Here is a 27522-nt window from a genome sequence, read left to right on the forward strand (position 1 = left end):
CTTAGCCACAGCCTGGGGGATGTTTCTAGAATGAAATTTTCACTCTACAGCGGAGTGTGCGCTGATATGAAACTTCCTGGCAGATTACAACTGTGTGCCGGGCCGAGACAAGAACCTTTCTGTCTCTATTCTGTGCACTAGCAGTCTCCTCTGAGACCGTAGCACAGGCGGTAATTTCTTTGGAAGTGTCTCCTTTATATTTTTCTAAAGATAAAATATACACACATCGAAAGAAGTTTTGCATCACCGCGAGTTCCGGAACCGGTACAAAAAATTGGAATAGAGATCAACATAAACATCATTTCCGACCTTTTTATTGCGCATGAAAACCACACACTGCATGCTGTACTACCATACAGCGAGACCTTCAGAGGTGGTGGTCCAGACTGATTTACACACCTGTAGCTCTAATACCCAGTAGCAGGTCTTCTTGCATTCATGCATGCCTGTATTCGTCGTGGCATACTATCCACAAGTTCATCAAGGCACTGTTGGTCGAGATCCTCCCACTCCTCAACGCCGATTCGGCGTAGATCCGTCAGAGTGGTTGGTGGGTCACGTCGTCCATAAACAACCCTTTTCCAACTATCCCAGGCATGTTAGATAGGGTTCATGTCTAGAGAACATGCCGGCCACTCTAGTTGAGCGATGTCGTTATCATGAAGGATGTCATTCACAAGATATGCACGATGGGGGCGCGAATTGTCGTCCATGAAGACGAATGCCTCGCCAGCATGCTGCCGATATGGTTGCACTATCGATCTGAGGATGGCATTCACGTATCGTACAGCCGTTACGGCGCCTTCCATGACCACCTGCGGAGGACGTCGGCCCCACATAACGCCAGCGCAAAACAGCAGGGAACCTCCACCTTGCTGCAGTCGCTCGACAGTGTGTGTAAGGCGTTCAGCCTGCCTGGGTTGCCTCCAAACACGTCTCCGACGATTGTCTGGTTGAAGGCATATCCGACACTCATCGGTGAAGAGAGCGTGATGCCAATCCAGAGCGGTCCATTCGTCATGTTCTTGGGCCCATCTGTACCGCGCTGCACGGTGTCGTGGTTTGCAAAGATGGACCTCGTCATGAACGTCGAGAGTGAAGCTGCGCATCATGCAACCAATCGTAATACGACGTCCTGTGGCTGCACAAAAAGCATTATTCAACATGGGGACGTTGCTGTCAGGGCTCCTCCGAGTCATAATATGTAGGTGCCTGTCATCCACTACAGTAGTAGCCCTTGAACGGGGCGTTATTGCCACAATACGTGATTGATGACATCAGCCCCGTGTTGCTGCCAGAGGTGGCCACACCCTATACTGAGCTCATTAACCAGTTGTCGGAATGTGGGTGTAAATCCACTAAGTCGGAAAAAACGAAGAACATTTTTGTCTACCATTATGCATGTTGCAGTTCACGTGATGTTTTCTATATTGTTTCTACTTCACTATCACCTGATTATACGTTTTGTGGTAAAATAAATGCAACCATGCAAAATTTCAGTTTGTTGCTTTAATTTTTGACCTTAGCGTAACTTAAAATTCGTACCGAAATGTTAGAATGTAGAGCAGTCACTCTACAGCTGTGACGACTGAAAGAAATTTCTTGAAGTCTTGATCACACCACACGCGTTGAAACAGCTCATAATTCGAAATATTAGAATGTAGATCAGTCACTCCACATTTTTCACGCCCTCATATTTCGTTAAGTTTTATTAGCCTTGCGATAAGTAAGGTCCTGCAAATTACTTTTTTTTTGTTTCAATTTTATCAATTGCTGTGAGTGTTTCTTCCGTGCCTGTACTACATTCGTAAAATAAAGAACGACCGCCTTCTGTCACAAACGTGATTTTATTTCAATACACGATTAATTTCGCGCCTTGGGAGCTGATATTCAGGTGCTTTGTCAGTCTACATCATTTTCTTTTGTTCACATTTAGGTTAATTCTGGACGTGGGAATTTATATTGGCTTATTACAAAGTGGCACACTGTGAATGTAAGTCCATCCATTTCTGTAAACTTATGTTCACAATGTGCCACTTTGTAATAAGCCAATATAAATTCCCAGGTCCAGAATTAACCTAAATGTGAACAAAATACTGACAAAGCACCTGAAAATGGGCCTCGAGGGCTCTGAATGCATCGTGCATTGTAATAAAATCACGATTGTGACCGAAAGTGATTGTTCTTTATTTTACGAAAATTAGTTTTGCTTGGCATTACTTCTTCCAAGATTCGCACATTCAGGACAATAACTCAGTGCACTTTGCTGCTGATGTGTTGGTAAATGTGCCAACACCTTGTAGATAGAGGCGGCCTAAATGCACGCTATCTAACGTAGACGGGCGTGAATTCTGGAACAGGATAAGTAGTGAATGCTAATAAGAAAAGTCTGCAGCTCCTCGAATACTTAACTTTTATTTATCCTTTGTTGTTTACAGCATTCTTGATGAGACATTTCATACGATAACTTTCAAACTATGTAAGGCTAATGGCGCCTTGCTAGGTCGTAGCCATGGACTTAGCTGAAGGCTATTCTAACTGTCTCTCGGCAAATGAGAGAAAGGCTTCGTCAGTATAGTCGCTAGCAAAGTCGTCGTACAACTGGGGCGAGTGCTATCCCGTATCTCGAGACCTGCCTTGTGGTGGCGCTCGTTCTGCGATCACACAGTGGCGACACGCGGGTCCGACATGTACTAAATGGATCGCGGCCGATTTAAGCTACCACCTAGCAAGTGTGGTGTCTGGCGGTGACACCACAGCTGCTCTAAGCGTGTCACGGACACAGATAATCTGATATTCTGGAGAGTGCCTGTGTTAGGGCACATTTTACATGGCGTCATTATCCTGTTTAGAAACAAGAGACGTTATTTTACTTTTTCATGTAACACTACCATTCTTCTATTCCGGTACACGTTCTAAAGCGCCACACTGGCAACTCCCGTCAGATGTATCACGCGGAAGTTCTGTCTTGCTCTCGCTTGCGGCACTTGCTTAGCAGGAAGGCGAGTGAGCGTCGGCGTCTGCTACTCACCTAGACGGTTGCCACTGCGCCGCTTCACTCGCAGACATATCGTCCGGGACCGGATACACTGGAACAGAGCACAGGCAGTCAGTACACCAGCCAAGGGGGTGCGCTTCCACAGCAGAAGTGAAAGGATTTTCTCAAAGATACTACAGAAGCCATTGTATCATTATGACCAGACACTGGAATCAGTAGGACCAGGATGTAAACGAAAAATAATAGGTGAATTCATATTGGTCCGTCTTGTTTATACATTATTTATAATTCACAATACGATCGGTATCAGGTTACTACCATCATCAGATTTGTTAAAACACAGTAACAAATTATAAACACAGTAACTGAAGAATTATCTATTCAGTTGGTTTAAGACCAAGTACACAGAAAAAATCTAAGTTTACGTAATAAGGTTAACATTGGTGAATGTGTACAAGTAGTTCAGACATGTACCTGTCAACAAAGGGAAAATTAATTAGATAACTTTACTTTCTGGAGGTGATGTATGAAACTTTAGGACTATTCCTGATAGGAGAGGTTTTGCACTGTCACCTAATGAACAAACTACCAACTTCCTGCGTACTGCACGAGCTTTGTGATTCGATTCAGACATTTCTAGCACACAGAGCTCAACACGTTTCTCTCAAAAGGTCAATATCAGCAGAAGAGTGTAGCAGGTACTTCGGAAGTAGGGCGATCTGTTCACTCTATCAGGATAAATGAGCTGGTGGATAACGTGTGCAGCTCTGTGTGGTTGTTTGTAAATGATATTCTTATCATAAACACGTATAAAAATGGATGAATGTATATGTGCATATGTTCAACATCTCTTCCTAAACCACAGAATCGATTTCAGCTAAATTTGGTACACATACTACACTACTGGCCATTAAAATTACTACACCACGAAGATGACGTTCTACAGATGCGAAATTTAACCGACAGGAAGAAGATGCTGTGATATGCAAATGATTAGCTTTTCAGAGAATTCACACAAGGTTGGCGCCGGTGGCGTCACCTACAACGTGCTGACATGACGAAAGTTTCCAACCGATTTCTCATACACATGCAGCAGTTGACCGGCGTTGCCTGGTGAAACGTTGTTGTGATGCCTCGTGTAAGGACGAGAAATGCGTACCATCACGTTTCCGACTTTGATAAAGGTCGGATTGTAGCCTATCGCGACTGCGGTTTTTTGTATCGCGACGTTGCCGCTCGCGTTGGTCGAGATCCAATGACTGTTAGCAGAATGTGGAATCGGTGGGTTCAGGAGGGTAATACGGAACGCCGTGCTCGATCCCAACGGCCTCGTATCACTGGCAGTCGAGATGACAGACATCTTATCCGCATGCCTGTAACGGATCATGCAGCCACGTCTCCATCCCTGAGTCAACAGATTAGGACGTTTGCAAGACAACAACCATCTGCACGAACAGTTCGACGTCGTTTGCATTAGCTCGGAGACCGTGGCTGCGGCTACCCTTGACGCTGCATCACAGACCGGAGCGGCTGCGACGGTGTACTCGACGACGAACCTGGGTGCACGAATGGCAAAACGACATTTTTTCGGAAGAATCCGGGATGTGTTTAGAGCATGATGAAGGTCGCATCTGTGATTGGCGAGATCGCGGTGAACGCACATTGGAAGCGTGTATTCGTCATCGCCATACTGGCGTATCACCCGGTGTGGTGCCATTGGTTACACGTCTCGGTCACCTCTTGTTCGCATTGACGGCACTTTGAACAGTGGACGTTACATTTCAGATGTTTTACGACCCGTGGCTGTACCCTTCATTCGATCCCTGCGAAACCCTACATTTCAGCAGGATAATGCACGACAGCATGTTTCAGTTCCTGTACGGGCGTGTCTGGATTTAGAAAACGCTCGACTGCTGCCCTGGCCAGCACATTCTGCAGATCGCTCACCAATTGAAAACGTCTGGTCAATGGTGGCCGATCAACTGCCTCGTCACAATACGCCAGTCACTACTCTTTATGAACTGTGGTATCGTGTTGAAGCTGCATGGGCAGCTGTACCCGTACACGCCATCCAAGGTCTGTTTGACTCAATGCCCAGGCGTATCAAGGCCGTTATTACGGCCAGAGGTGGTTATTCTGGGTACTGATTTCTCAGGATGTATGCACCCAAATTGCGTGAAAATGTAATCACATGTCAGTTCCAGTGTAATATATTTGTCCAATTAATACCTGTTTATCATCTGTATTTTTTCTTGGTGTAGCTATTTTAATGGCCAGTAGTGTAGCTATTGTCTGTGAAGAAGTACGGTGGGGGTAAGAACCACTTAGCTCACATAGGAGTGGGTGTAAAAGTGGTTGGTACATCCTGATATCTGGGCTGTCCTGTACAATCGGCGTCTAGTGTTGCTGGTGTCGGAATGTTTTCCAGTGGCTATACATGCGAATGGGCATTGCTGAGTAGAGAGAGAGAGAGAGAGAAAGAGAGAGAGAGAGAGAGGTTCAAAATGGTTCAAATGGCTCTGAGCACTATGCGACTCAACTTCTGAGGTCATCAGTCGCCTAGAACTTTAATTAAACCTAACTAACTTAAGGACATCACACACATCCATGCCCGAGGCAGGATTCGAACCTGCGACCATAGCGGTCGCTCGGTTCCAGACTGTAGCGCCTAGAACCGCACGGTCACTCCGGCCGGCAGAGAGAGAGAGAGAGAGAGAGAGAGAGAGAGAGAAGAAGAAGATGGAGACTGATATGCGGGAGTATGAGGATGACAGAAAAAGTTGAAGGAAGGGATGGGTGGACAGAGAGGGGAGGAGGAGGAACTGCACAGTGAGAGGGAAGGAGGAGATAAATAGAGATTGGGGGGAGAAGGAGGAGATGGGAGATAGGTGAGAAGAAGGTAGCAGAGAGAGGGGGAGTACAAGGTGAGTTCAAGGACGGGGGGAGGAGGCGATTGACAGTGAGAGGGAGCAGGACAAAGTGGAAAGAAATTAGGGGAAAGGAGATGGGCCGACAGAGGGGAAAAGAGGAGGTAGAAGCAATACAGATGCCGTAAGCAGACGCAGGCGAAGCTGTGGGCAAATGTCTAGTGCATATGTAAGTTGTAACGAGAGGGGCTTTCAGCGTAATGAAACAAGACACAACGAAGACCGCATTTGTGCAGAGATTAGTTTGTGGCCACAGCATAAAAAAATTCTAACGCATTGTGCAAGAGTGCAAGCTAGCTGGAAACTACAACGTATCATTTATCAAACGCCTCCCGCCACTTTGCCAATTAAGCAAATTGATATTTATGAGTTACTGTGTAGTGATTGTCATTCAAAGTATTCATAATGCGATTTCATTTTAATTGCAAACAATGTAAAGCTATATGAAACCTCCTGGCAGATTAAAACTGTGTGCCGCACCGAGACACGAACTCAGGACCTTGGATTTTCGTGGGCAAGTGCTCTACCATCTGAGTTACCGAAGCACGAGTCACGCCCCGTCCTCACATCTTCACTTCTGCCAGTACCTCGTCTCCTACCTTCCGTCCCTAGTTCGAGTCTCGGTCCGGCACACAGATTTAATGTGACAGGAAGTTTCATATCAGCGCACACTCCGCGGCAGACTGAAAATATCATTCTGGAAATGTAAAACTACTTATTTTATCCAACAGTCAGAAAACAAAGTACGAGAAAATGCAATGATGTTATGTCAGCTTCCTCCAGTCGCGCCACTTACATGTGAAACAATTGGCCGAATAGGGTGACAACGACCAACGAAAACTTTTCGGGCTCAAAAATAGCTGATTCTTATGTATTTCCTATATAACCGTAAAAACAAACGATTAGCAGTTGCTCTGGCAATAATGTAACAAGTCTACATTTTCTGTTTGGAAAATTTTATTTGTGAAACTGGCACACCTGTCAGCTGACAAAACACGATGTTCTTCAGCTCTTTGTAGCTTACAAACATACACATTGTTGCTGCAAGTGTAAGTTTAATATTGTCTCTGTTGTAATTAGTGCAAAATTTCTAGTGTTTCGAATCCTTCAACGCGCAAAATTTATTAAAACACCACAAAAATGTGTAAATTCAGGGAATAACTTTTGTTACATTTGTGGTGAAGTAATACTTCCACCACAGAAACGGAACCTGACACCTCTTATGAAGACTGCCTATTGGCATTGTTTCGGTATGAAGGTAGGGGACCAGGATAAGTCATGTGCTCCAATATATGTTGCAACTCTTGTTCTGTTATACTGCGACAATGGCTGAAAAATAAAAAATAATAATAAAAATAAAAAAAAAACACTTATATATTTTGCTGAACCTATGGTTTGGCGGAAGCCTACAAACCATATAAATGACTGCTATTTTTGCTTGAATCCAGCAGCATTGTCAATGAAAAAAAGGACGAACAATTCAATACCAGAATCTTCCACCTGCTATTCGATATATTTTCGACATTCAGACACTTTACCACTTCCTAATCCACCCGCAAACTTTGAGCTGGAAACAATAGATGAGGAAAGTGCGGAAGAAGAACCTAAAAAGCTTTGCGCATCCCATGACTCTCATTTTGATGAAAAAGATAATAAAACACACCGATTGAGGCAACTGGAATTGAGTGACCTCATTCGCGATATTTTCTTGCCAGAGGAGAAAGTAGAACTTTTAGGGCCTCACATTACAGACAGCGCCGGAGGAATCTGCTTCCTTATTATGAGAAGAAAAACAATCTTGTTCTTTGCTGCGATGTTAATGGTTTGATGAAATCTTTGAATCTGAACCCTGATTCAATTGAATGGCGGCTGTTCACAGACTCCTCCAAGCTAAGTTTGAAAGCTGCATTTCCTCGCAAGGGCAGCCGTCTTCCCTCTATTCCTGTTGGTCATACTTTTCGCATGAAGGAGAGTTATGCAAACATGGAAGTCCTCCACGACTCAACTACGCTTAACATAAATGGAAAATATATGACGATCTAAAGGTCATCGCTGTTCTCTTAGGAATGCAACCAGGTTACCCTAAGAACCGTTGCTTTTTCTGTATGTGGAACAGTAGGGACAGAAAATCACATCATATTCAAGCATACTGGCCTGCAAGAAATCTTGTCTAGGGAGAAAAATGTCATTGCTGAACCTTCCGTCAGACGCAAAAGACGTTATTCTTCCACCTCTACATGTGAAGTTGTGGCTGATGAAAAATTTTGTCAAAGCAATGAACTAAGAAGGATAGGCTTTTAATTACTTATGGGGCAAGTTTCCTACATTAAGTGAAGCAGCGGATAAGGATGGTATTTTTGTTGGGCCACAAATTCTTCAACTTGTAAAGGATGCTGCGTTTCATCAAATTGTGGAGGGGAAAGAAAACGAAGCTTGGAAAGCCTTTAAGAAAGTTATTCCTGGATTTTTAGGCAACAAAAGAAACGACAACTATTCTCAGTTCGAGGCAGTACTCCTACAAAAATACCATCAACTTGGATGCAACATGTCCCTCAAGGCTCAGTTTCTCAACCACCAACCAAACGTCTTTCCTCCTTGTTGTGGAGCTGTTAGTGACGAACGCAGGAAAAGCTTCCATCAGGAAATTACGGTAATGGAACAAAAATACCAAGACCGTTGGAATTAAACCACGTTTGCAGGTTACTGCTCGTCTCTGTACAGGGATGCTCCGGAACACACTCACTCACAAGGACTCTCATTCGGGATGACGACGGTTCAATCCCGCGTCCGGCCATCCTGATATACGTTTTCCGTGATTTCCCTAAATCACTCAAGGCAAACGCCGGGATGGTTCCTTTGAAAGGGCACGGCCGACTTCCTTCCCCGTCCTTCCCTAATCCGATGGGACCGATGACCTCGCTGTCTGGTCCCCTCCCCCTAAAAACAACCAACCAACCATCACTCACAAGAGGAAAGCCACAAAAAGCCGAGCTCATGGAGCCACCACATGATTGTCTGCAATACCCAACCACCTGCCGGAAGTTCTTCCATCAATTTAGAACTCTTGGGATGCAACGCACATTTAAAAAATATTCTATTGGACTTTCAGTGTTGTTGACATTTTTAATTAAAATGCATCCTTTTCTCTTTTCCGCTTAAGTAAAATATTTCCACCTACTGTGAATCACAGAAAGTGAAATTTTTTGTTTCACGTATTTCTTTTTCTTTTTAAATCCAAAATCAGTAATATTTTACTCATGAAGTGAAAGAACCATTGAAACATATTTATTTGTTGGCCAGTGTAATTTAATTTCGGAAACCGATTTTCGATGTCGTGTTTATATGCCAGGTCAGAATCCATTTCTTACCTCATCAAATATCGCTTTATCGTGTATCAGTTTCATTAAATGAATAGTGTACGTAAATCGAATGTTCCGAAATCATCAGCATAGTGAAGTGGAGTATCAGTATCTTAGTGACCCTGGTCATTTTTAATAAAGACAAAATACGGCTTGCTTGTTGATGTCAGTGATCCTGTGGGTGGGAAACGGAGGAGAGGTTTATTCAAGAAGAGATGCTACAAAACCTTATTAGGAAATGGACAAGTTTATTCAAGAAAAGGTATTAAAAAGCTTATTAGGAAATGTAGGAGAGGTTTTTTCAAGAAGGTATGTTAAAAAACCTTATTCACCCTAATTAATGCCGCCGAAAATCACACACGTGTATATCACTCACGTCGTGGAAAAAAAGGGTGAGTGGCCATTGCTGGAACATTACTGTACTCCACCATACTGGGGACTCGGAATGGCTATTCACCTTCCGAATGCGCAAAGAAACACATCTACTTCTGTGCACAGAATTAGCGAGTGTTTTGTCACCTGTCGGTTCTAGTGAACAAAAGTCTTCGTCGCTATAAGAGAGAGTGCGTACAGCAGTTTACGGATTACCCAGCTCCGTACAATATTCAGCTGTTGTAAAACAGTTCGTCTTCAATAATTCAGCAAATACATGATGTTCCAAAAAGGTTCATCCCATTTCAGGTTGGCTGGTTGGATGATTTGGGGGAAGGACCAAACAACGAGGTCATCGGTCCCATTGGATTAGGAGGAGATGGTGAAGGAAATCAGCCGTGCCCTCTCACAGGAACCATCGCAGCATATGCCTGAAGCGATTGAGGGAAATCACGGGAAACCTAAAGTAGGATGGCCGGACGCGAGGTTGAACCGTCGTCCTCCCAAATGTGACTCCAGTGTGCTAACCACTTCGCCATCTCGCACGGTCCCATTTCCAGAAACTACATCGTCTACATGCGTGACGATAGGAAAGTGAGACAGATTTCAACTTAGCCATATGACTACATAGTATCTGTTTTGAAAAGGACTATCCGATTTTATATGAGTTTAGATGTTTGCACATACAACCTCCTGGGTCACTTTTTACAATTACGTTTAGGATCAAAGTTCTCATTCACGTTTCACAAATGTTCATCACGCCGTCTACTGGACGCCAGACAAACTTGCTGGCGACAGGCAAACTGTCTCTTACTTTTGCAATCATGTCTGCAGTTCCTGCATTCACTGCCGTATGCGGAGTTGGGGTTCACCCATGTTCGTCGGAAGCAGACCGATTCTTTCATATGATGACGATGATGATGAAGTCCCATACTCCGGGGAGCGTAGCGGACGATGTGGGAGACACGCATCGCTGTCCTTGGCAAGGTTCTCCGACCGTAATGGGGATGAATGATGATGATGATGATGATGATGACTACACAACAACATCCAGTCATCTCGAGGCAGGAAAAATCCCTGACCCCACCGGAAATCGAACCCGGGAGCCCGTGCGCGGGAAGCGAGAACGCTACCGCAAGACGACGAGCTGCGGACATTCTTTCGTAAGGGGGCACAAAAGAAAATCTCATACCGTGAGATGACACGACCCTGGAGGCCAGTGGTCCATGTCGAGGTGCTTATCTCCTTTCGGTCTGCCCGTCGTTCAAGCAGCGCACCGTTCGCCTACAGGCAGAGGCCAGTGCCGGGCGGTGCTGAAAGAATTGTCGGGCTGTGAGTAGGACTCGCTCTCTGAGAGGTCCCGTCTGAAATGAGTTACGTATGTAGACTGTTCGTCCATCCTGGGAAACGAGCATCTCGACGGTTTTTGCCCGTTATTCTCATTCACATTGGCAAGATATCGGTTCCAGGATTCCAAGAGTTCCGACAATGTTTTGATTTGAAGTTTGAGATCGGATAACAAGTGACAAAAGAGTTTTTTTTTCGAGTGATATAATAACAAATTAATAATTTTCTAATTCTCAACCTTTCGTATTGCCAGATTCCATGATTCTACGTCAAGGGGAAGTAGCCTATAGGTTTTAATGAGTGAGTTTACGAATGTCAAAATATGTGACATAATGGCCTTACCTTTCTATTGCACTGACTTAGGAGCTAACATTTATTATGCGCCAAAGAAACTAGTTTAGGAAAGCGTATTCAAATACAGAGGTATGTGCAGAAAAAATACGGCGCTAGAGTTGGGAACGCCTATACTTGAGACGACAAGTGTTAGGCGCAGTTGTTAAAACGGTTACTGCTGCTGCTACAATGACAGGTTATCAAGATTTAAGAGAGTCTGAGAGTAGTGTTATAGTCAGCGCTCGAGCGATGCGACACAGCATCTCCGAGACAGCGATGAAGTGGGGATTTTCCAGTACGATCATTTGACGAGTATACCGTGAATATCAGGAATCCGGTAAAACATCAAATCTCCGACATCATTGCGGGCGGAAAAAGATGCTGCAAAAACGGGACCAACAACGACTGAAGACAATCGTCCAACAGAAATGCAACCCTTCCGCACATTGCTGCAGATTTCTGTGCTGGGCCATCAACGAGTGTCAGCGTGCGAACCATCCAACAAATCATCATCAATATGGGATTTCGGAGCCGAAGTCCCACTCGTGTGACGACTGCACGACACAAAGCTCAACACCGATGTTGGACTGTTTATCACTGGAAACATGTTGCCTGGTCGGACGAGTCTCGTTTTAAATTGTACCGAGCTGATTGACGTGCACGGATATGGAGGCAGCCTCATGAATCAATGGACCCTGCATGTCAGCGGGGGACTGTTCAAGCTGGTGGAAGCTCTATAATTGTGTGGGACGTGTGCAGTGTGCAGTTGGAGTGTTATGGGACACGTAATACGTCCAGTACCTCTGGATACGACTCTGACAGGTGACACGTACGTCAGCATCGTGTCTGATCACCTGCATCCGTTCATGTCCGTTGTGTATTCCGACGGACGTGGGGAATTCCAGCAGGACAATGCGAGTACCCACACCTCCACAATTGCTACAGTGTGGCTCCAGGAACGCTCTTCTGAGTTTAAACACTTCCGCTTGCAAACAGAGTTCCCTGACATGAACATTATTGCGCATATCTGGGACTCCTTGCAACGTAGTAATCAGAAGAGATCTCCACCCCCTCGTAGTCTTACAGATTTATGGACACTCATGCATGATTGATGGCATGAGTTCCCTCTGGCACTACTTCACACATTAGCCGAGTCGATGACTCGTCGTGTTGCGGCACTTTTGCGTGCTCGCAGGGGCCCGACACGATCTTAGGAGCGTGTAGAATTTTCTTTGGTTCTTCAGTGTAGATATTAGTATGCGACATAAATTTCAGTTTGAATCGTCTACCCATTCCTAAGAAAAAGGAGTCTTAAGAGACTGACGGGCACACATACTGTCTGATAACAAATGACAAAAAATATTTTGTTGTGTGATATAATAACAAATTAACAATTTTCGGAATTTTTCCTTTGATCGCAGTGTGAAACCTTGCTTCTTACCAAATGCATGATTCTACGTTAAGGGGAAGTACCCTACAGATATTGTAGGCTTTGTGAACATCAAAATATTTGTTTTATTTATTAATTAATTTATTTAACCTGTCAAAATTAGGGTCATCAGTCCCTCTCTTACATCTAACCACAGATTCTACTTATTTTACATTCATATGTTTTAGTAGGCATGTTAAACTACATCTAGTGCAAAAAGTGAAATAAACAACTACAAAGGCACACTTGGAAAAATACATACATATAGAGTTTATATTCGTAGATGATAAGTACTGTTATAATTAGACATTATGAAAGAGACAGACTTTAGATAGGAGTGCTAGCAGCAGGGAGTATGAGGGAGACTGATGATGAAGGGAGGAGAAGAATAGAGACATGATGAAACATAATTAAGGAAATATAAAGGAAAAGAAGACTCCGTAGCTAATAGACATAGATGAAGAGGAAGAAGAGAAAGGAGCAAGATAGGAGACTCTAGCTTTGCTATTTGACAGAGGAGAGGATTGGCCTTGTACATTAATTTTGTGGAAAACGTTATGAGGAGGATAGTAGGAAATGCATCAACTTCTTCTTAAAAACAGCAGGGGATTGAATTTTGCGCAAGGTAAGGGGCAGTTTGTTCCAGAGGCGGACAGTGGCAACTGAGAAGGAGTTTGCAAAAGTTTTTGTTTTGTGAGTGGGCACAGTTAGGATACCAAATAAGAGTGACTTCGTGTTTCGATTATCATGGCATGAAAGGTGTTTAATCTCTGAAGCAAGATACTGGGGTGCTTTCGCGACGAGGAGTCCGTGAAGTAGACATAGAGTGTGGTAGTCACGCAATTTGTCCGGCCGCAGCCACCCTAGCTGGGAGTACGAAGCAGTAACATGATCATATCGGCGAATGTTGCAGGTGTATCGCACACAGGCATTCATAGTTAGTTCTAGCCGTCGGTTGTTTTCACTACTTATGCTCTGCTGAATCACATCAAAATAATGTGACATGAATGGCAGTATTTTCTGTTTGCTTTTACTTAGGAGCAAACGTTTCTTATACCGCCAAGGAACCGTTGACCTTAGTATGTGACATAAATTTCAACTTGTTACGTCTACCGGTTCGTAAGAAACGGGGCTTTGAACAGTCGGACAAACAGACTGACAGACAGACCGACAGATAACAAACTGATCGTACAAGGTTCAAATGGTTCAAGTGGCTCTGAGCGCTATATGACTTTTAACTTCTGAGGTCATCAGTACCCTAGAACTTAGAACTACTTAAAATTAACCAACCTAAGGACATCACACACATCCATGACCGAGGCAGGATTCGAACCTGCGTCCGTAGCAGTCGCGCGGTTCCGGACGTCGCGCCTAGAACCGCTCGGCCACCGCGGCGGGCGATCGTACTAGGATTCCGTTTTTCTCCGACTGAGGTAGGGTACCCTAAAATTAAACCTTGGGCAAGTTCTGGAAATTGCATAATAGTCCAGGAACGTGAGTTGCTTGGTCGACTTTTCCGCAAGAAGATTGCTCCACAAGTCCTTCTCTGAAAACGACGCGAACCAGATGAAGCTTAGGAGAGTCCCTCTACCGTGATGTGTGGCTTGTGGGTTCCCCGTCTCACTGTTCCACTTAAATGGAACGTTATCGCCTCACTCAACAGCTGACGTGGACGGAAATTCCTGCCTCCCGACTACATATCCAACGTGAAACCAGCCATCCACACGTTGTTGTTTATCACCATTATGAAGATCTTGTAATGAATCAGAACTGTTTAGAGAACGAATGGCTGCGAACAGCCTTGGGTGGACTCCGTGCAGAGCTCTGTTGAACACACTGAACGTCTCGAGCGGTTTCGCAGTGTGAATTCACCCTCTCGCAGCCGACCACAGTCTGGAAACAGCTGACGCCGCCGTCGAGTGCTGTGACGAGCGAACCGCGCCTAATCGTCACCACTGATGTCACCTAAATTTATAGTATATGCAGAGCTTGGCCAGGAGTGAAAGTAAGAGAAGTGGGAGATCCAGATGGCAAAGCGCTTGCATAAAAACAGCATTCTTCGCTCGGTTCGGGTGTGCCATAAGCTATTAACGCATTAACATACTGACATTTTTAAAAATTATCTTCCTCAAATAGTATTCTTAATCGAAAACATCCTTTACTGAATAACACAGACACATGTCGACAGCTTTTAATGCTCAAAACAATGAGTTACAAATTTCTGAAAATGGCGGGGAGTCTTGCGTGCTTCAGGGATACAGACAGCTGTACCGTAGGTGCAACCACAACGGAGGGGTATATGTTGAGAGGCCAGACACACGTGTGGTTCCTGAAGAGGGGCAGCAGCCTTTTCAGTAGTTGCAGGGGCAACAATCTCGATGACTGACTGATCCGGCCTTGTAACATCAACCAAGAGAGCATTGCTGTCCTGGTACTGCAGACGGCTGAAAGCAAGGGGAAACTACAGCCGTAATTTTTCCCGACGACATGCAGTTTTACTGTATGGTTAAATGATGATGGCTTCCTCTTGGGTAAAATATTCCGGAGGTAAAGTAGTCCCCCATTCGGATCTCCGGGCGGGGACTACTCAGGAGAACGCCGTTGTCAGGAGAAACCAAACTGGCGTTCTGTAGATTTGAGCGTGGAATGTCGGAGCCCTTAATTGGGCAGGTTGCTTAGAAAATTTAGAAATGGAAATATATAGGTTAAAGTTAGATATAATGGAAATTAGTGAAGTTCGGTGGCAGGAGGTGGTCAGGTGAATACAGGGTTATAAATACAAAATAAAGTACAGGTTATGCTGGAGTAGGTTTAATAATGAGTAGGAAAATAGGAATACGGGTAAGCTACTACAATCACCACATTAAACGCATTATTGTGGCCAAGATAGATACGAAGTCCACGCCTACCACAGTAGTACAAGCTTATATGCCAACTAGCTCCGTAGATGACGAAGAGATTGATGAAATGTATGATGAGATAAAAGAAATTATTCACATAGTGAAGGGAGACGAAAATTTAATGGTCATCGCGGACAGTAATTCCATAGCAGGAAAAGGAAGAGAAAGAAATATGGTAGGTGATATGGAATGGGGGTAGGGAATAAAGGGGAAGCCACCTGGTAGAATTTTCCACAGATCATAACTTAACCACAGCTAACACTTAGCTTATGAATCATTAAAGAACGCTGTATCCATGGATGAGACCCAGAGACAGCGGATGGTTCCAGATTGATTATGTGATTGTAGGACAGAGATTTAGGAACCACGCTTTATAATGCAAGACATTTCCAGGGGCAGATGTGCACTCTGACCAAAATTTATTGGTTCTGAACTGTAGATTAATGCTGAAGAAACTGCAAATAGGTAAGAATTTAAGGAGATGGGACCTGGATAAACTGAAAGAAACAGAGGTTCTAGAGATTTTTAGATGGAGCATTAGGGAACGACTGACAAGAACAGATCAGAGAATACAGTAGAAGAAGAATGGGTAGCTTTGACACCTGGAATAGTGAAGCCAGCAGAGGACCAAGTTGGTAAAAAGACGAGAGCTAGCAGAAATTCTTGGGTAACACAAGACATATTGAAATTAATTGATGAAACGAGAAAATACAAGACGCAATAAATGAAGCAGGCGAAAAGGAATACAAACGTCTCAAAAATGAGATCGACATGAAGTGCAAAATGGCTAAGCAGGGATGGCTACAGGACAAATGTAAGGATGTAGAGGCATACATCACTAGGGGTAGAGAGATACTGTTTACAGGAAAATTAGAGAGACCTTTGGAGAAAAGAGAACCACCTGTATGAATATGAACAGCTCCGATGGAAAACCATTCAATAGAAAAAAAAAAGGGAAAGCAGAAAGGTGGAAGGAGTGTATAGAGGGTCTGCACTAATGGGAGTAACTGAGGGCAATATTGTGGAAATGGAAGAGGACGTAGATGAAGTCGATATGGGAGATATGATACTGCGCGAAGAATTTGACAGAGCACTGAAAGACTGAATTCTGGGAGTAGACAACATTCCGTTGGAAATATTGATAGCCTTGGGAGAGCCAGCCCTGACAAAACTCTACCATCTGGTGAGCAAGATGTATGGGACAGGAGAAAGACCCTCACACTTCAAGAAGAAATATTAATTCCAATCCCAAAGAAAGCAGATGTTAACAGGAGCGGAAATTACCGAACTATAAGTTTAATAAGTCACAGTTCAAAGCAGCAACACGAATTCTTTTAGAGACGAATGGAAAAACTGGTAGAAGCCGACCTCGGGGAAGATCAGTTTGGATCCCGTAGAAATGTAGGAACACGCGAGGTAATACCGACCCTACGACTTACTTTAGAAGCTAGATTTTAGCGTTTTTAGCATTTGTAGAGTTAGAGAAAGCTTTTGACAACGTTGACTGGAATACTCTCTTCCAAATTCTAAAGTTAGCAAGGGTAAAATACAGAGAGAGAAAGGCTATTTACAATGCAGAGAGCAGATTGCAGGTATAAGAGTCGGGGGGCACGAAAGAGAAGCAGTGGTTGAGAATGAAGTGAGACAGTGTTGTAGCCTATCCCCAACATTATTCAATCTGTGTATTGAGCAAGCATTAAAGGAAACAAAAGAAATATTGGACTGGAAATTAAAGTCGAGGGACAAGAAATAAAGACCTTGAGTTTTGCCGATGAAATTGTAATTCTGTCAGAGACAGCAAAGGACTTGGAAGGCCAGTTGAACGGAATGGACAGTGTCTTGAAAGGAGGATATAAGAACATCAACAAAAGGAAAACGAGGATAATGGAATGTAGTCGAATTAAATCGGGTGGTACTGAGGAAAGTAGATTAAAAAATGAGACACTTTAAAGTAGTAGATGAGTTTGCTGTATTGGCAACAAAATAAAGGATGATGGTCGAAGTAGAGAGGATACAAAATGTAGACTGGCAATGGCAAGGAAAGCGTTTTCGAAGAAGAGAAATTTGTTAACATCGAATATAGATTTAAATGTCTGGAACTCTTTCCTGAAAGTATTTGCATGGAGTGTAGCCATGTATGGAAGTGAAACATAGACGATAAACAGTTTTGACAGGAAAAGAATAGAAGCTTTCGAAATGTGGTGCTACAGAAGAATGCTGAAGATTAGATGGATGGGTCACGTAACTAGTGAGGAGGTACTGACTAGAACTGAGGAGAAGACAACTTTGTGGTTCAATCTGACTATAAGAAGAGATCGGTTGGTAGGACATGAAGGGATCGCCAATTTTGGAGGGAAGCGTGGAGGGCAAAAGTCGTAGAGGGAGTCCAAGAGATGAATACAGTACACAAATGCAGAAGGATGTAGGTTGCAGTAGTTACTCGGAGATAAAGAGGCTTCCATTGGATAGAGTGTCATGAAAAGCTGCATCCAACCAGTCTCAGGACTGAAGACCACAACAACATATTAATAAAATGCCGAGTGTAGGAGCTACTCGTTCACTGGGCTTTTACTGAAATATTGTGGAACTTCAAGCCTTTCTTCTTTTTTAGTTTATGCCTGTGTATGAAGTCGAAACATATATTTTACAATGGCACCCTGTCAACAGAAATCTTGGGAGTCAAGCTTGGGCTCTTCCATATATCCTCTCTTCTCCACTCTCTTATCAACGTACACTATCTCCCATATCTCTCGTTGACCTTAACGCTTTTGTCTTAACAGCATGGCTGAAACAACCGATCTCAGCTAAATGCTTTTTGTCTCAATCCATCTTTCAGCCACTTTCTCGAAATCCGTCTCAGTAGCAGGAACTTGTCTCAAGAATTTTCTACATTATGTCAGACAACTGAATAACATCTCCAGCTTCAGAAGGCAGTTGATGGGATACCTACTGAAGTAACAATAATGATTACCATTATCCCTGTACACACGTGTTACCCTTGTAGGTCCTTCTTTCAAATCAGATCTTCCCCAGTTCCCAATATTCTAAGCTGGTGTAGTCTCGTTAAATTTCCTGTCCCCAGTACTCGCTACATCATAAGGCATCTATTTTGTACCATTATCCCTGTACACACTTGTTACCCTTGTAGGTCCTTCTTTCATATCAGATCTTTCCCAGTTCCCAGTATTCTAAGCTGGTGTAGTCTCGTTAAATTTCCCGTCCCCAGAACTCGCTACATCATGAAGCATCTACTTTGTACAGCTATAAACTGTTTTTACATCGGTTGCTATCATCAGTATCATTATTACTATTGTTATTATTATTACTATTAGAATTATTAGTGGCAGGAGCAGCAGTAGTATAAATACTACCAACATTAACTTTATCAGTTTACAGTCACTAATATTTAATTACATTTTACTATACACTCTCAGATCATTTTAATACCAGGTTGAGACAACAGAACGTCTTTACTTTTGTTAAAAGAGAATGCAGAATATTCGACTGCAAGAGAGAGTCTATGTTTTAAGGTAAAATAGACTACATTTAGTATTATTATTATTTCTTTCCTTTCTCAGACGTTATGTCTGGTTAAAAATGGAAAGTGACAAGGACCTTGACCAAGCGTGACTTCCTTTTAACTGTACGGTATGTGTTACATTGCATTTAGGAACTTTCGGGTAATTGAACATGTATCTATAATTACAGATTTCTGTAGTTGTACATTTACGTTTGGTTGTAGCTGTATTGCGTTGATGTACTGGTGGATATTGTGTGGTATGACTCCTGTAGTTGATAGTATAATTGATATAATGCCAACTTTATCCTGAGGCCACATATTCTTGACCTCCTTAGCCAGTTGGATGTATTTTTCAAATTTTTCTCCTGTTTTCTTCTGTATATTTGTTGTATTGGGTATGGATATTTCGATTAGTTGTGTTAATTTCCTATTTTTATTGGCGAGTATGATGTCAGGTTTGTTATGTGGTGTTGTTTTATCTGTTATAATGGTTCTGTTCCAGTATAATTTGTATTCATCATTCGCTAGTACTTTTGTCGCGCATACTTGTATGTGGGATCATGTTGTTTTATTAGTTTATGTTGTACGGCAAGTTGTTGATGTATTATTTTTGCTACGTTGTCATGTCTTCCGGTGTATTCTGTATTTGCTAGTATTGTACATCCACTTGTGATGTGATCTACTGTTTCTATTTGCTGTTTGCAAAGTCTGCATTTATCTGTTGTGGTATTGGGATCTTTAATAATATGCTTGCTGTAATATCTGGTGTTTATTGTTTGATCCTGTAGTGCAATCATGAATCCTTCTGTCTCACTGTATATATTGCCTTTTCTTAGCCATGCGTTGGATGCGTCTTGATCAATGTGTGGCTGTGTTAGATGATACGGGTGCCTGCCATGTAGTGTTTTCTTTTTCCAATTTACTTTCTTTGTATCTGTTGATGTTATGTGATCTAAAGGGTTGTAGAAATGGTTATGAATTTGCAATGGTGTAGCCGATGTATTTATATGACTGCTTTGTGTATTTTGCTAGTTTCTGCTCGTTCTATAAAGAATTTTCTTAAATTGTCTACCTGTCCACAATGTAGGTTTTTTATGTCGATAAATCCCCTTCCTCCTTCCTTTCTGCTTAATGTGAATCTTTCTGTTGTTGAATGTATGTGATGTATTCTATATTTGTGGTATTGTGATCGTGTAAGTGTATTGAGTGCTTCTAGGTCTGTGTTAACTCCATTTCACTACTCCAAACGAGTAGGTCAATATTGGTATAGCATAAGTATTTATAGCTTTTGTCTTGTTTCTTGCTGTCAATTCTGTTTTCAGTATTTTTGTTAGTGTTTGTCTATATTTTTCTTTTAGTTCTTCTTTAATATTTGTATTACCTATTCCTATTTTTTGCCTGTATCCTAGATATTTATAGGCATCTGTTTTTTCCATCGCTTCTATGCAGTCTCTGTGGTTATCCAATAAGCAATCTTCTTGTTTAGTGTGTTTTCGCTTGACTATGCTATTTTTCTTACATTTGTCTGTTCCGAAAGCCATATTTATATCATTGCAGAATACTTCTGTTATCTTTAGTAATTGCTTGAGTTGTTGATTTGTTGCTGCCAGTAGTTTTAGATCATCCATGTATAGCAAATGTGTGATTTTGTGTTGGTATGTTCCAGTAATATTATATCCATAATTTGTATTATTTAGCATGTTGGGTAGTTGGTTCAGAGCAAGGCAGAACCAGAAAGGACTTAATGAGTCTCCATGGTATATTCCACGCTTAATCTGTATTGGCTGTGATGTGATATTATTTTAATTTGTTTGGATATTAAGTGTGGTTTTCCAATTTTTCATTACTATGTTTAGGAACTGTATCAATTTCGGATCTACTTTCTATATATTTCCAATATCTGTAGTAACTATGAGTGGGGTACACTATCAAAAGCTTTTTGGTAATCAATGTATGCGTAGTGTAGCGACCTTTGTTTAGTTTTAGCTTGATATGTCACCTCTGCATCTATTATCAGTTGCTCTTTACATCCTCGTGCTCCATTGCAGCAGCCGTTTTGTTCTTCATTTATAATTTTGTTCTGTGTTGTATGTGTCATTAATTTCTGTGTAATGACTGAAATTAATATTTTGTTTATTGTTGGTAGGCATGTAATGGGGCGGTATTTTGCTGGATTTGCTGTGTCTGCCTGATCTTTAGGCTTCCGGTAAGTTATTCCTTGTGTAAGTGTATCAGGGACTGTGTATGGGTCTGCAATGTAACTGTTAAATAATTCAGATAGATGTGAATGTGTTGGGGTGAACTTCTTTAGCCAGGGGCTTTCCAATTGTGCGTAGAATTAATTGCTCGGGTGACTTCATGTTGCAAAATTATCACTTCAGGCATTTGTGGTATCATCTTGTATGTGGCTGTTTCTGCTTGTATCCACCGTGCACGTCTGTTATGTTGTACTGGGTTTGACCATATGTTGCTCCAGAAGTGTTCCATGTCTGCTATGTTTGGTGGATTGTCTATTTTAATGTGTGTGTTATCTATTGTCTGATAAAATTTCTTTTGGTTTGTTTTGAATGTTTGGTTTTGTTTCCTTCTATTTTCACTTTTTTTTGTATCTTCTAAGTCGTTTGGCCAATGCTTGTAATTTCTGCTTCTTTTCATCTAATTGCTCTATCGCTTCTTGTCGTGAGATTTTCCTAACCTTTTTCGTTTTTTGTCTGATATTTCATTTCTTATAAATTGTGTTAGCTGTCCGATGTCTTTTCTCAGTTTTTCTGTTGTGATCTGTAGCCTGTGTTGCCATGCTGGTTTTGTGGGTTTCTTCTGTGTGCTGGTTGCTTCTGATCTCTGCCTAGTGTGTATATTTAGTGCAGTGAGTGCTCCTGTATAAACCAGTAGTTGTAACTCTTCCATATATATATATATATATATATATATATATATATATATATATATATGTGTGTGTGTCAGCTGAAATTTTTCTTCTATATCTAACATGTGTGTCACTTCATGTTCTATTTGTGTGTGTTCTGGTGGCTGTCTTAAGATTTCGTTTTCCTCTGATTGTTTAATTGATGTGTGTTGTTCTTTGTTTGCTCTCGTATGTTTGAGTCCATTACTGTATTTTCTTCTTCTTCTGATTGCACATTAGTTTGTTCCAGTATTTGTTGTACTTGTTGTTTGATGTTTTCTAATTCTGACTGGGGGATCCTGTTATTGTTGATTATTATATGGATCTGATCAGCTAGTTCTGCTAAATATTTTAATTCTGCGCGTCTAGAAGTAAATGTTGTGTATACTTGTGATCTGTATCCAGTTGTGTTGGTTCCTAAGTTTGTTGCTTGGCAATAACAGAACATGAGGTGTCGGTTAACTTCATCTGACCATCTCATCCTCTGTCTTTGTTTTCTTTCTAGAGTGGTTGCAGGAAGCATATCCTGCAAAACACCTCTATTTGGATTTAAATCATTTTCCGTGTGGCTAGCAGTGTCGTTACCATTGTGGACGGGCATAGGGTTCAAGCGTCGTCCCCGACCATGACAGCGCTTGTCTGAGGCTTCATTAGTTCTGTCCTGAACCAACTAATCACACTAAAAGGGGGGTTAGTCCTATTAGTGGTTTGTTCTTTTCGTCGCCTTTTACGACTGGCAGAACATACCGGACACGTATTCTTTTCCCGGGCCTCTACGGGGATTATTATTATTATTATTATTATTATTATTATTATTATTACTAACTCTCTCACACTCAGTGTCTTTTATGGTTGTCCGTATAAATGAAGTCTGCTCTGTATTATTTATTTCCGGTATAAACATTCGTTGATGTGTTGGGATAGTGTTTGTCCAAAGAAGCACTGAATGAATTCCTCACCTGAGACACAAGTGTTGCAGATGATAACATTTAGTGGACCTATAGTGCATCAGATATCCTTGGCGAAGCAGGATGGGGTTGAGCTGTCTCATAAATAAACAACGTACTTTCAAAAAAGTGGCAGTAAGTCCATCTGCTGCTTCTGTGCGCCGTCCTGCTGCTGCTTGCTATTTTGGGTGTAACGTGGAATGGGATATGGTGGGATAATTAACTGATTCACACAATTCTTTAATGAACAAAAATACACAATATCCTATGACTATATATATATCAATGAATCACAGTTGGAAGTGGGAAGCTCATACAAACCCATGAGAGTAACAGTTCGTAGGAATATGAAATGGAGTGATCACGTAGGTTCAGTTTTGAGTATAGCAGGTGCTAGACATTGGTTTATTGGTAGAATACCGGGATAGTGCAGTGAGTCTGTATAGGAGGTTACTTACAAACACTGGTGTGATCTACTCTATAATATTGCTGCAGTTTGTGGGACTCGTACCAAACAGAGCTAACAGGGAAGAGGTTGAACGCTCACAGATAAGGACAGCACAAATGGCCACAAGATTCTTTGACCTGAGGGAAAGTGGTACAGAGATGCTGAAGAGACAGAATCGGGAGATTCTTGAAAATAGACGTAAACTATCCCGAGAATGTCCGCTAATAAAAATCAATAACTGGCTTTAAATGATGATTCCACGAATACACTACAATGCCCTAGTTATCGGCCACAAAGGAATCGTGCGGACAAGATCAGAATAATTACAGTGCGCACGGAGACATTCAAGCAATCATTCCTTCCTCGCTCCATATGTGAATGGAACAGGAAGAAATCCTTACAACTAGTACCGTGGCACGTAGCCTCTGCCATGCACTTCATAACGATTTGCAGTATATATAAGCAGCTGCAGATGTAAAAGTAGACAACAATGGGCAACCACGTAAGATTTGTTAGAACAACTTGATGTCTTTTAAGTTAAATTTTCACTTGGGATTAATATATTGCTTGGTAGTTGGTATTTCTGAGGTAGCTATAAGGTAAAAGAGGCGTTGTGCATGTGTGAAACTCTGGTCCACTGTAAACGAAGACCTGTACTACACCAGATTAGGCCAAATTCAAAAAAGAAGCCACGTATTTCTCAAGGAATAAAGATCTCTAGTAAACCACAAAGTAAACCGTATCTGAAGGTCAAAAACAGCTTTAATGTTGGTACTATAGCACATTGCAAAACATACTGCAAACTATAAAAGACAGTAATACAGACATCGAAACAAGCATAACAACAAAATTATAATCACAGCAGATAAGAAAACAAAGACAATTTGGAATATAGTGAAGGCACGCACTGATAGAAACAGATATGAAGAGAAGCTAACATTGAGCGTAAATCGGACAGTGGTAACAAACGTATGCAGGATTATAAAACTTTCTAACAACATTTGATAACTGTTACTGAAAAGAGAGGGTTGTCAGGTTCAGTAAATGCTGCCATGGGATGTCTCTGACCAGTCAATACTAATAACTTCAGTAACATAATGTGATCCTCACTACATTAGTAGATGTCCGTCATAAAATCTTCGAAACAAACAAAGATTCTAGTGGTTCTGATAAAATATCGACATAATTAATTAAAAAGTCTACTTCTGGGATCAGTACCGTATATAGCTATCTTTGTAATTAGTATTTTACAGTGGGACCTTTCCTGAATGGTTGAAATACGCCGAAGCTAAGAAATATGATAAGGAAATACTGTCAAACTCATCAAGTCAAGCTAAAGTTATCCGCGTAAAGAGTATTTATAAACCGACAAAGAAAATTAAAGCGTGTCTCAGATTGGCAAAGGAGAAAAGACCCTCTTGCAATGTCGACAATACACCGCATACCATAATACGTGCGGAAAGATCACGTCGGAATGGCTGGACGATGAATCAACTCCAGCATCACAGACAATAAGCGGCATTGCAGGTTGGGGCAGGTGGAGAAATCGCCGTGGCGGAGCACGTGTTGTGTGAGACCGACCACATAGTAAGATTCGCCGTCATGGAAGCTCTTGCTGAGAGAAGAGCTATCACTACCCCTTGTTGAGGGAAGCTACAGAAATAGACAAATTTTTCAGTAGCTTCAACAAGAAAGAAGAAAGCCTCAAGGTGATCGGATTCTGGATTCCCGTGCTACGCAGAACGACTGTTCCAGGTAGCATGGAAAGGCCCTTGGACGTTGGCGCGTCAGGTACACGTAACTGCGGCAAGAGCACGACTCCATTTCACCAACAACGATGGAGAGGGAAGCTTTGACAGTGCCAACAACTCGTGCTGGCGAAACGTAACAAAAATCATCAAGCAAGCTTTGGCTGAAGAACCTGAGACAGAAGCCAACAGTAAATTCCTCAAAGGTGAAGTTCCAATAAATATATAACTATCAGACAAAACCTATATTATTTTATCCTAACGAGTGAACATTTTAAACATCTATGGACTGTGACATGCCATATGAGAATATGCACGCTAAGCGTAGAAGAGACGTGTACATTAATAATAGGTATTAAAGAAGAACTCCTATATGGCTACCACCATATATTAAGGCAATAGGTACCTAGATTACGCTCTGTTTGTGTTGTAAGAAGTACACTTAATCTGGGTAGTTTTATACCACATTTTGTAAGTAGACTGTTTAGGTTTTTATGCTGGTAAAGCCACGTAGCGCTCTGTATGAAAATCGCTGACTTTGCTGAGTGCTGTCTGTAGGTGGTTGGACTCATTGTTGGAATATTCGCTTGGGTAATGCTGAAGATTAGATGGGTAGATCACATAACTAATGAGGAAGTATTGAATAGGATTGGGGAGAAGAGGAGATTGTGGCACAACTTGACATGAAGAAGGGACCGGTTGGTAGGACATGTTCTGAGGCATCAAGGAATCACCAATTTAGTATTAGAGGGCAGCGTGGAGGGTAAAAATCGTAGAGGGAGACCGAGAGATGAATACACTAAGCAGATTCAGAAGGATGTAGGTTGCAGTAGGTACTGGGAGATGAAGAAGCTTGCACAGGATAGAGTAGCATGGAGAGCTGCATCAAACCAGTCTCCGGACTGAAGACCACAACAACAACAGTGTTGGGCAACTGGATGTGAACAGCGCGTAGCGTTGGGCAGTTGGAGGTGAGCCGTCAGCAGTGGTGGATGTGGAGAGAGAGAGATGACAGAGTTTTGAGAGGTTACTATTAACGGACGGTCTGTACGTGTGTCCGTCAGATAAAGGAAATTTGTTTAATTGGAGGTCTCAAAATTATATATGTATTATGACTTTTGAACACTATTAACATAAATACGTTGTTCTCTATCAAAATCCTTCATTTGCTAATTACGCCTGTCAGTAGTTAGTGCCTTCAGTAGTTAGAAACTTTTATTTAGCTGGCAGTATTGGCGCTCGCTGTATTGCAGTAGTTTGAGTAACGAAGATTTTTCTGAGGTAAGTGATTCATGAAAGGTGTAAGTTATTGTTAGTCATGGCCATTCTTTTGTAGGGATTATTGAAAGTCAGCTTGCGTTGCGCTAAAATATTGTGTGTCAGTTTAGTGATGGTCAGAATAAGTAAAGAGAAAAATGTTTGAATACGTTGAGTTTTGCTCAGCTCTTTCAATACCAAATAACGTAAGAATTTTTCCAGCACTGTCATTATTTGCATACAAAGGGGAAGTTTCAACTTTACCATTTATTGAAAGTACTGAAAACAAAATAAATTACACATCGCAACAAACACTACCACATTTTACATCTATAGTTACTGAGTGCTTGGAAAAGTGAAAATATACTAAGCATGCCCCAGTGGAGTAAAATTTCAGTTTTAATGCTCGTACAAAGTTACACTGCTATTCAGGATAACTTTATACCAGTCTTAAAAACGAAGAATTTTCCTGTATATAATTCTCTGGACAAATCTAGATCATGCCAGGAGGAAATCAGGTGTTAATGAGAAGTAAAAACATTGTTAATTCAGTACTGCAGGTTTTTAAAAAAATGTTCATATATTTGTGTGGACATGGCATTGTTCAACTTAATTACTGTCCCCAGAAGCACTCTTCACAGTTAACTCAATTAAAGAATTATCACAAACCTAAGAGCTTGTACGGAGTTGGAAATCCAATGGAAATACTAACTAGAAATCACAGGGGTTGTAAAACCGTTACTTTCAATGTAAAACAACTCAGTAGTTGTAACTAACATAGGCATCATGTAGTTACCACGAACATACAGAAGCGCAACAGTTTTCAAATTAATGATTGAATCTATTCATTTCCTTAATATCATTTGAAATGTCAATTAGTGGCTAAGTAGGTTATTCAGTTATGTCTTATGTAAAGTAGTTGGAGTAAGTACAATTTAGACCTACAAAGTACTATTTGCTCATACAACATCCACACCCATAAGTGACATATTGTGTAAGGGGCCAACAGTGTGATGAGGATTATACACAGTG

The 27522-nt window shown here is 41.8% G+C and overlaps 1 protein-coding gene across 1 annotated transcript in view; it reads right to left on the minus strand.

The window, feature by feature from the left end:
* Positions 1-3023: 3023 nt before the first annotated feature.
* LOC124550712 (Na(+)/H(+) exchange regulatory cofactor NHE-RF1-like) overlaps positions 3024-27522 on the minus strand; it is a 677275-nt gene continuing 652776 nt past the window's right edge. The window contains exon 4 of the mRNA XM_047125433.1: positions 3024-3089. Coding sequence (XP_046981389.1) covers positions 3024-3089 — 66 coding nt within the window. The remainder of the gene's footprint in view (positions 3090-27522) is intronic.

Source organism: Schistocerca americana, chromosome 9 (genome assembly GCF_021461395.2).
Source record: "Schistocerca americana isolate TAMUIC-IGC-003095 chromosome 9, iqSchAmer2.1, whole genome shotgun sequence".
Classification (NCBI taxonomy): Eukaryota; Metazoa; Arthropoda; class Insecta; order Orthoptera; family Acrididae; genus Schistocerca; species Schistocerca americana.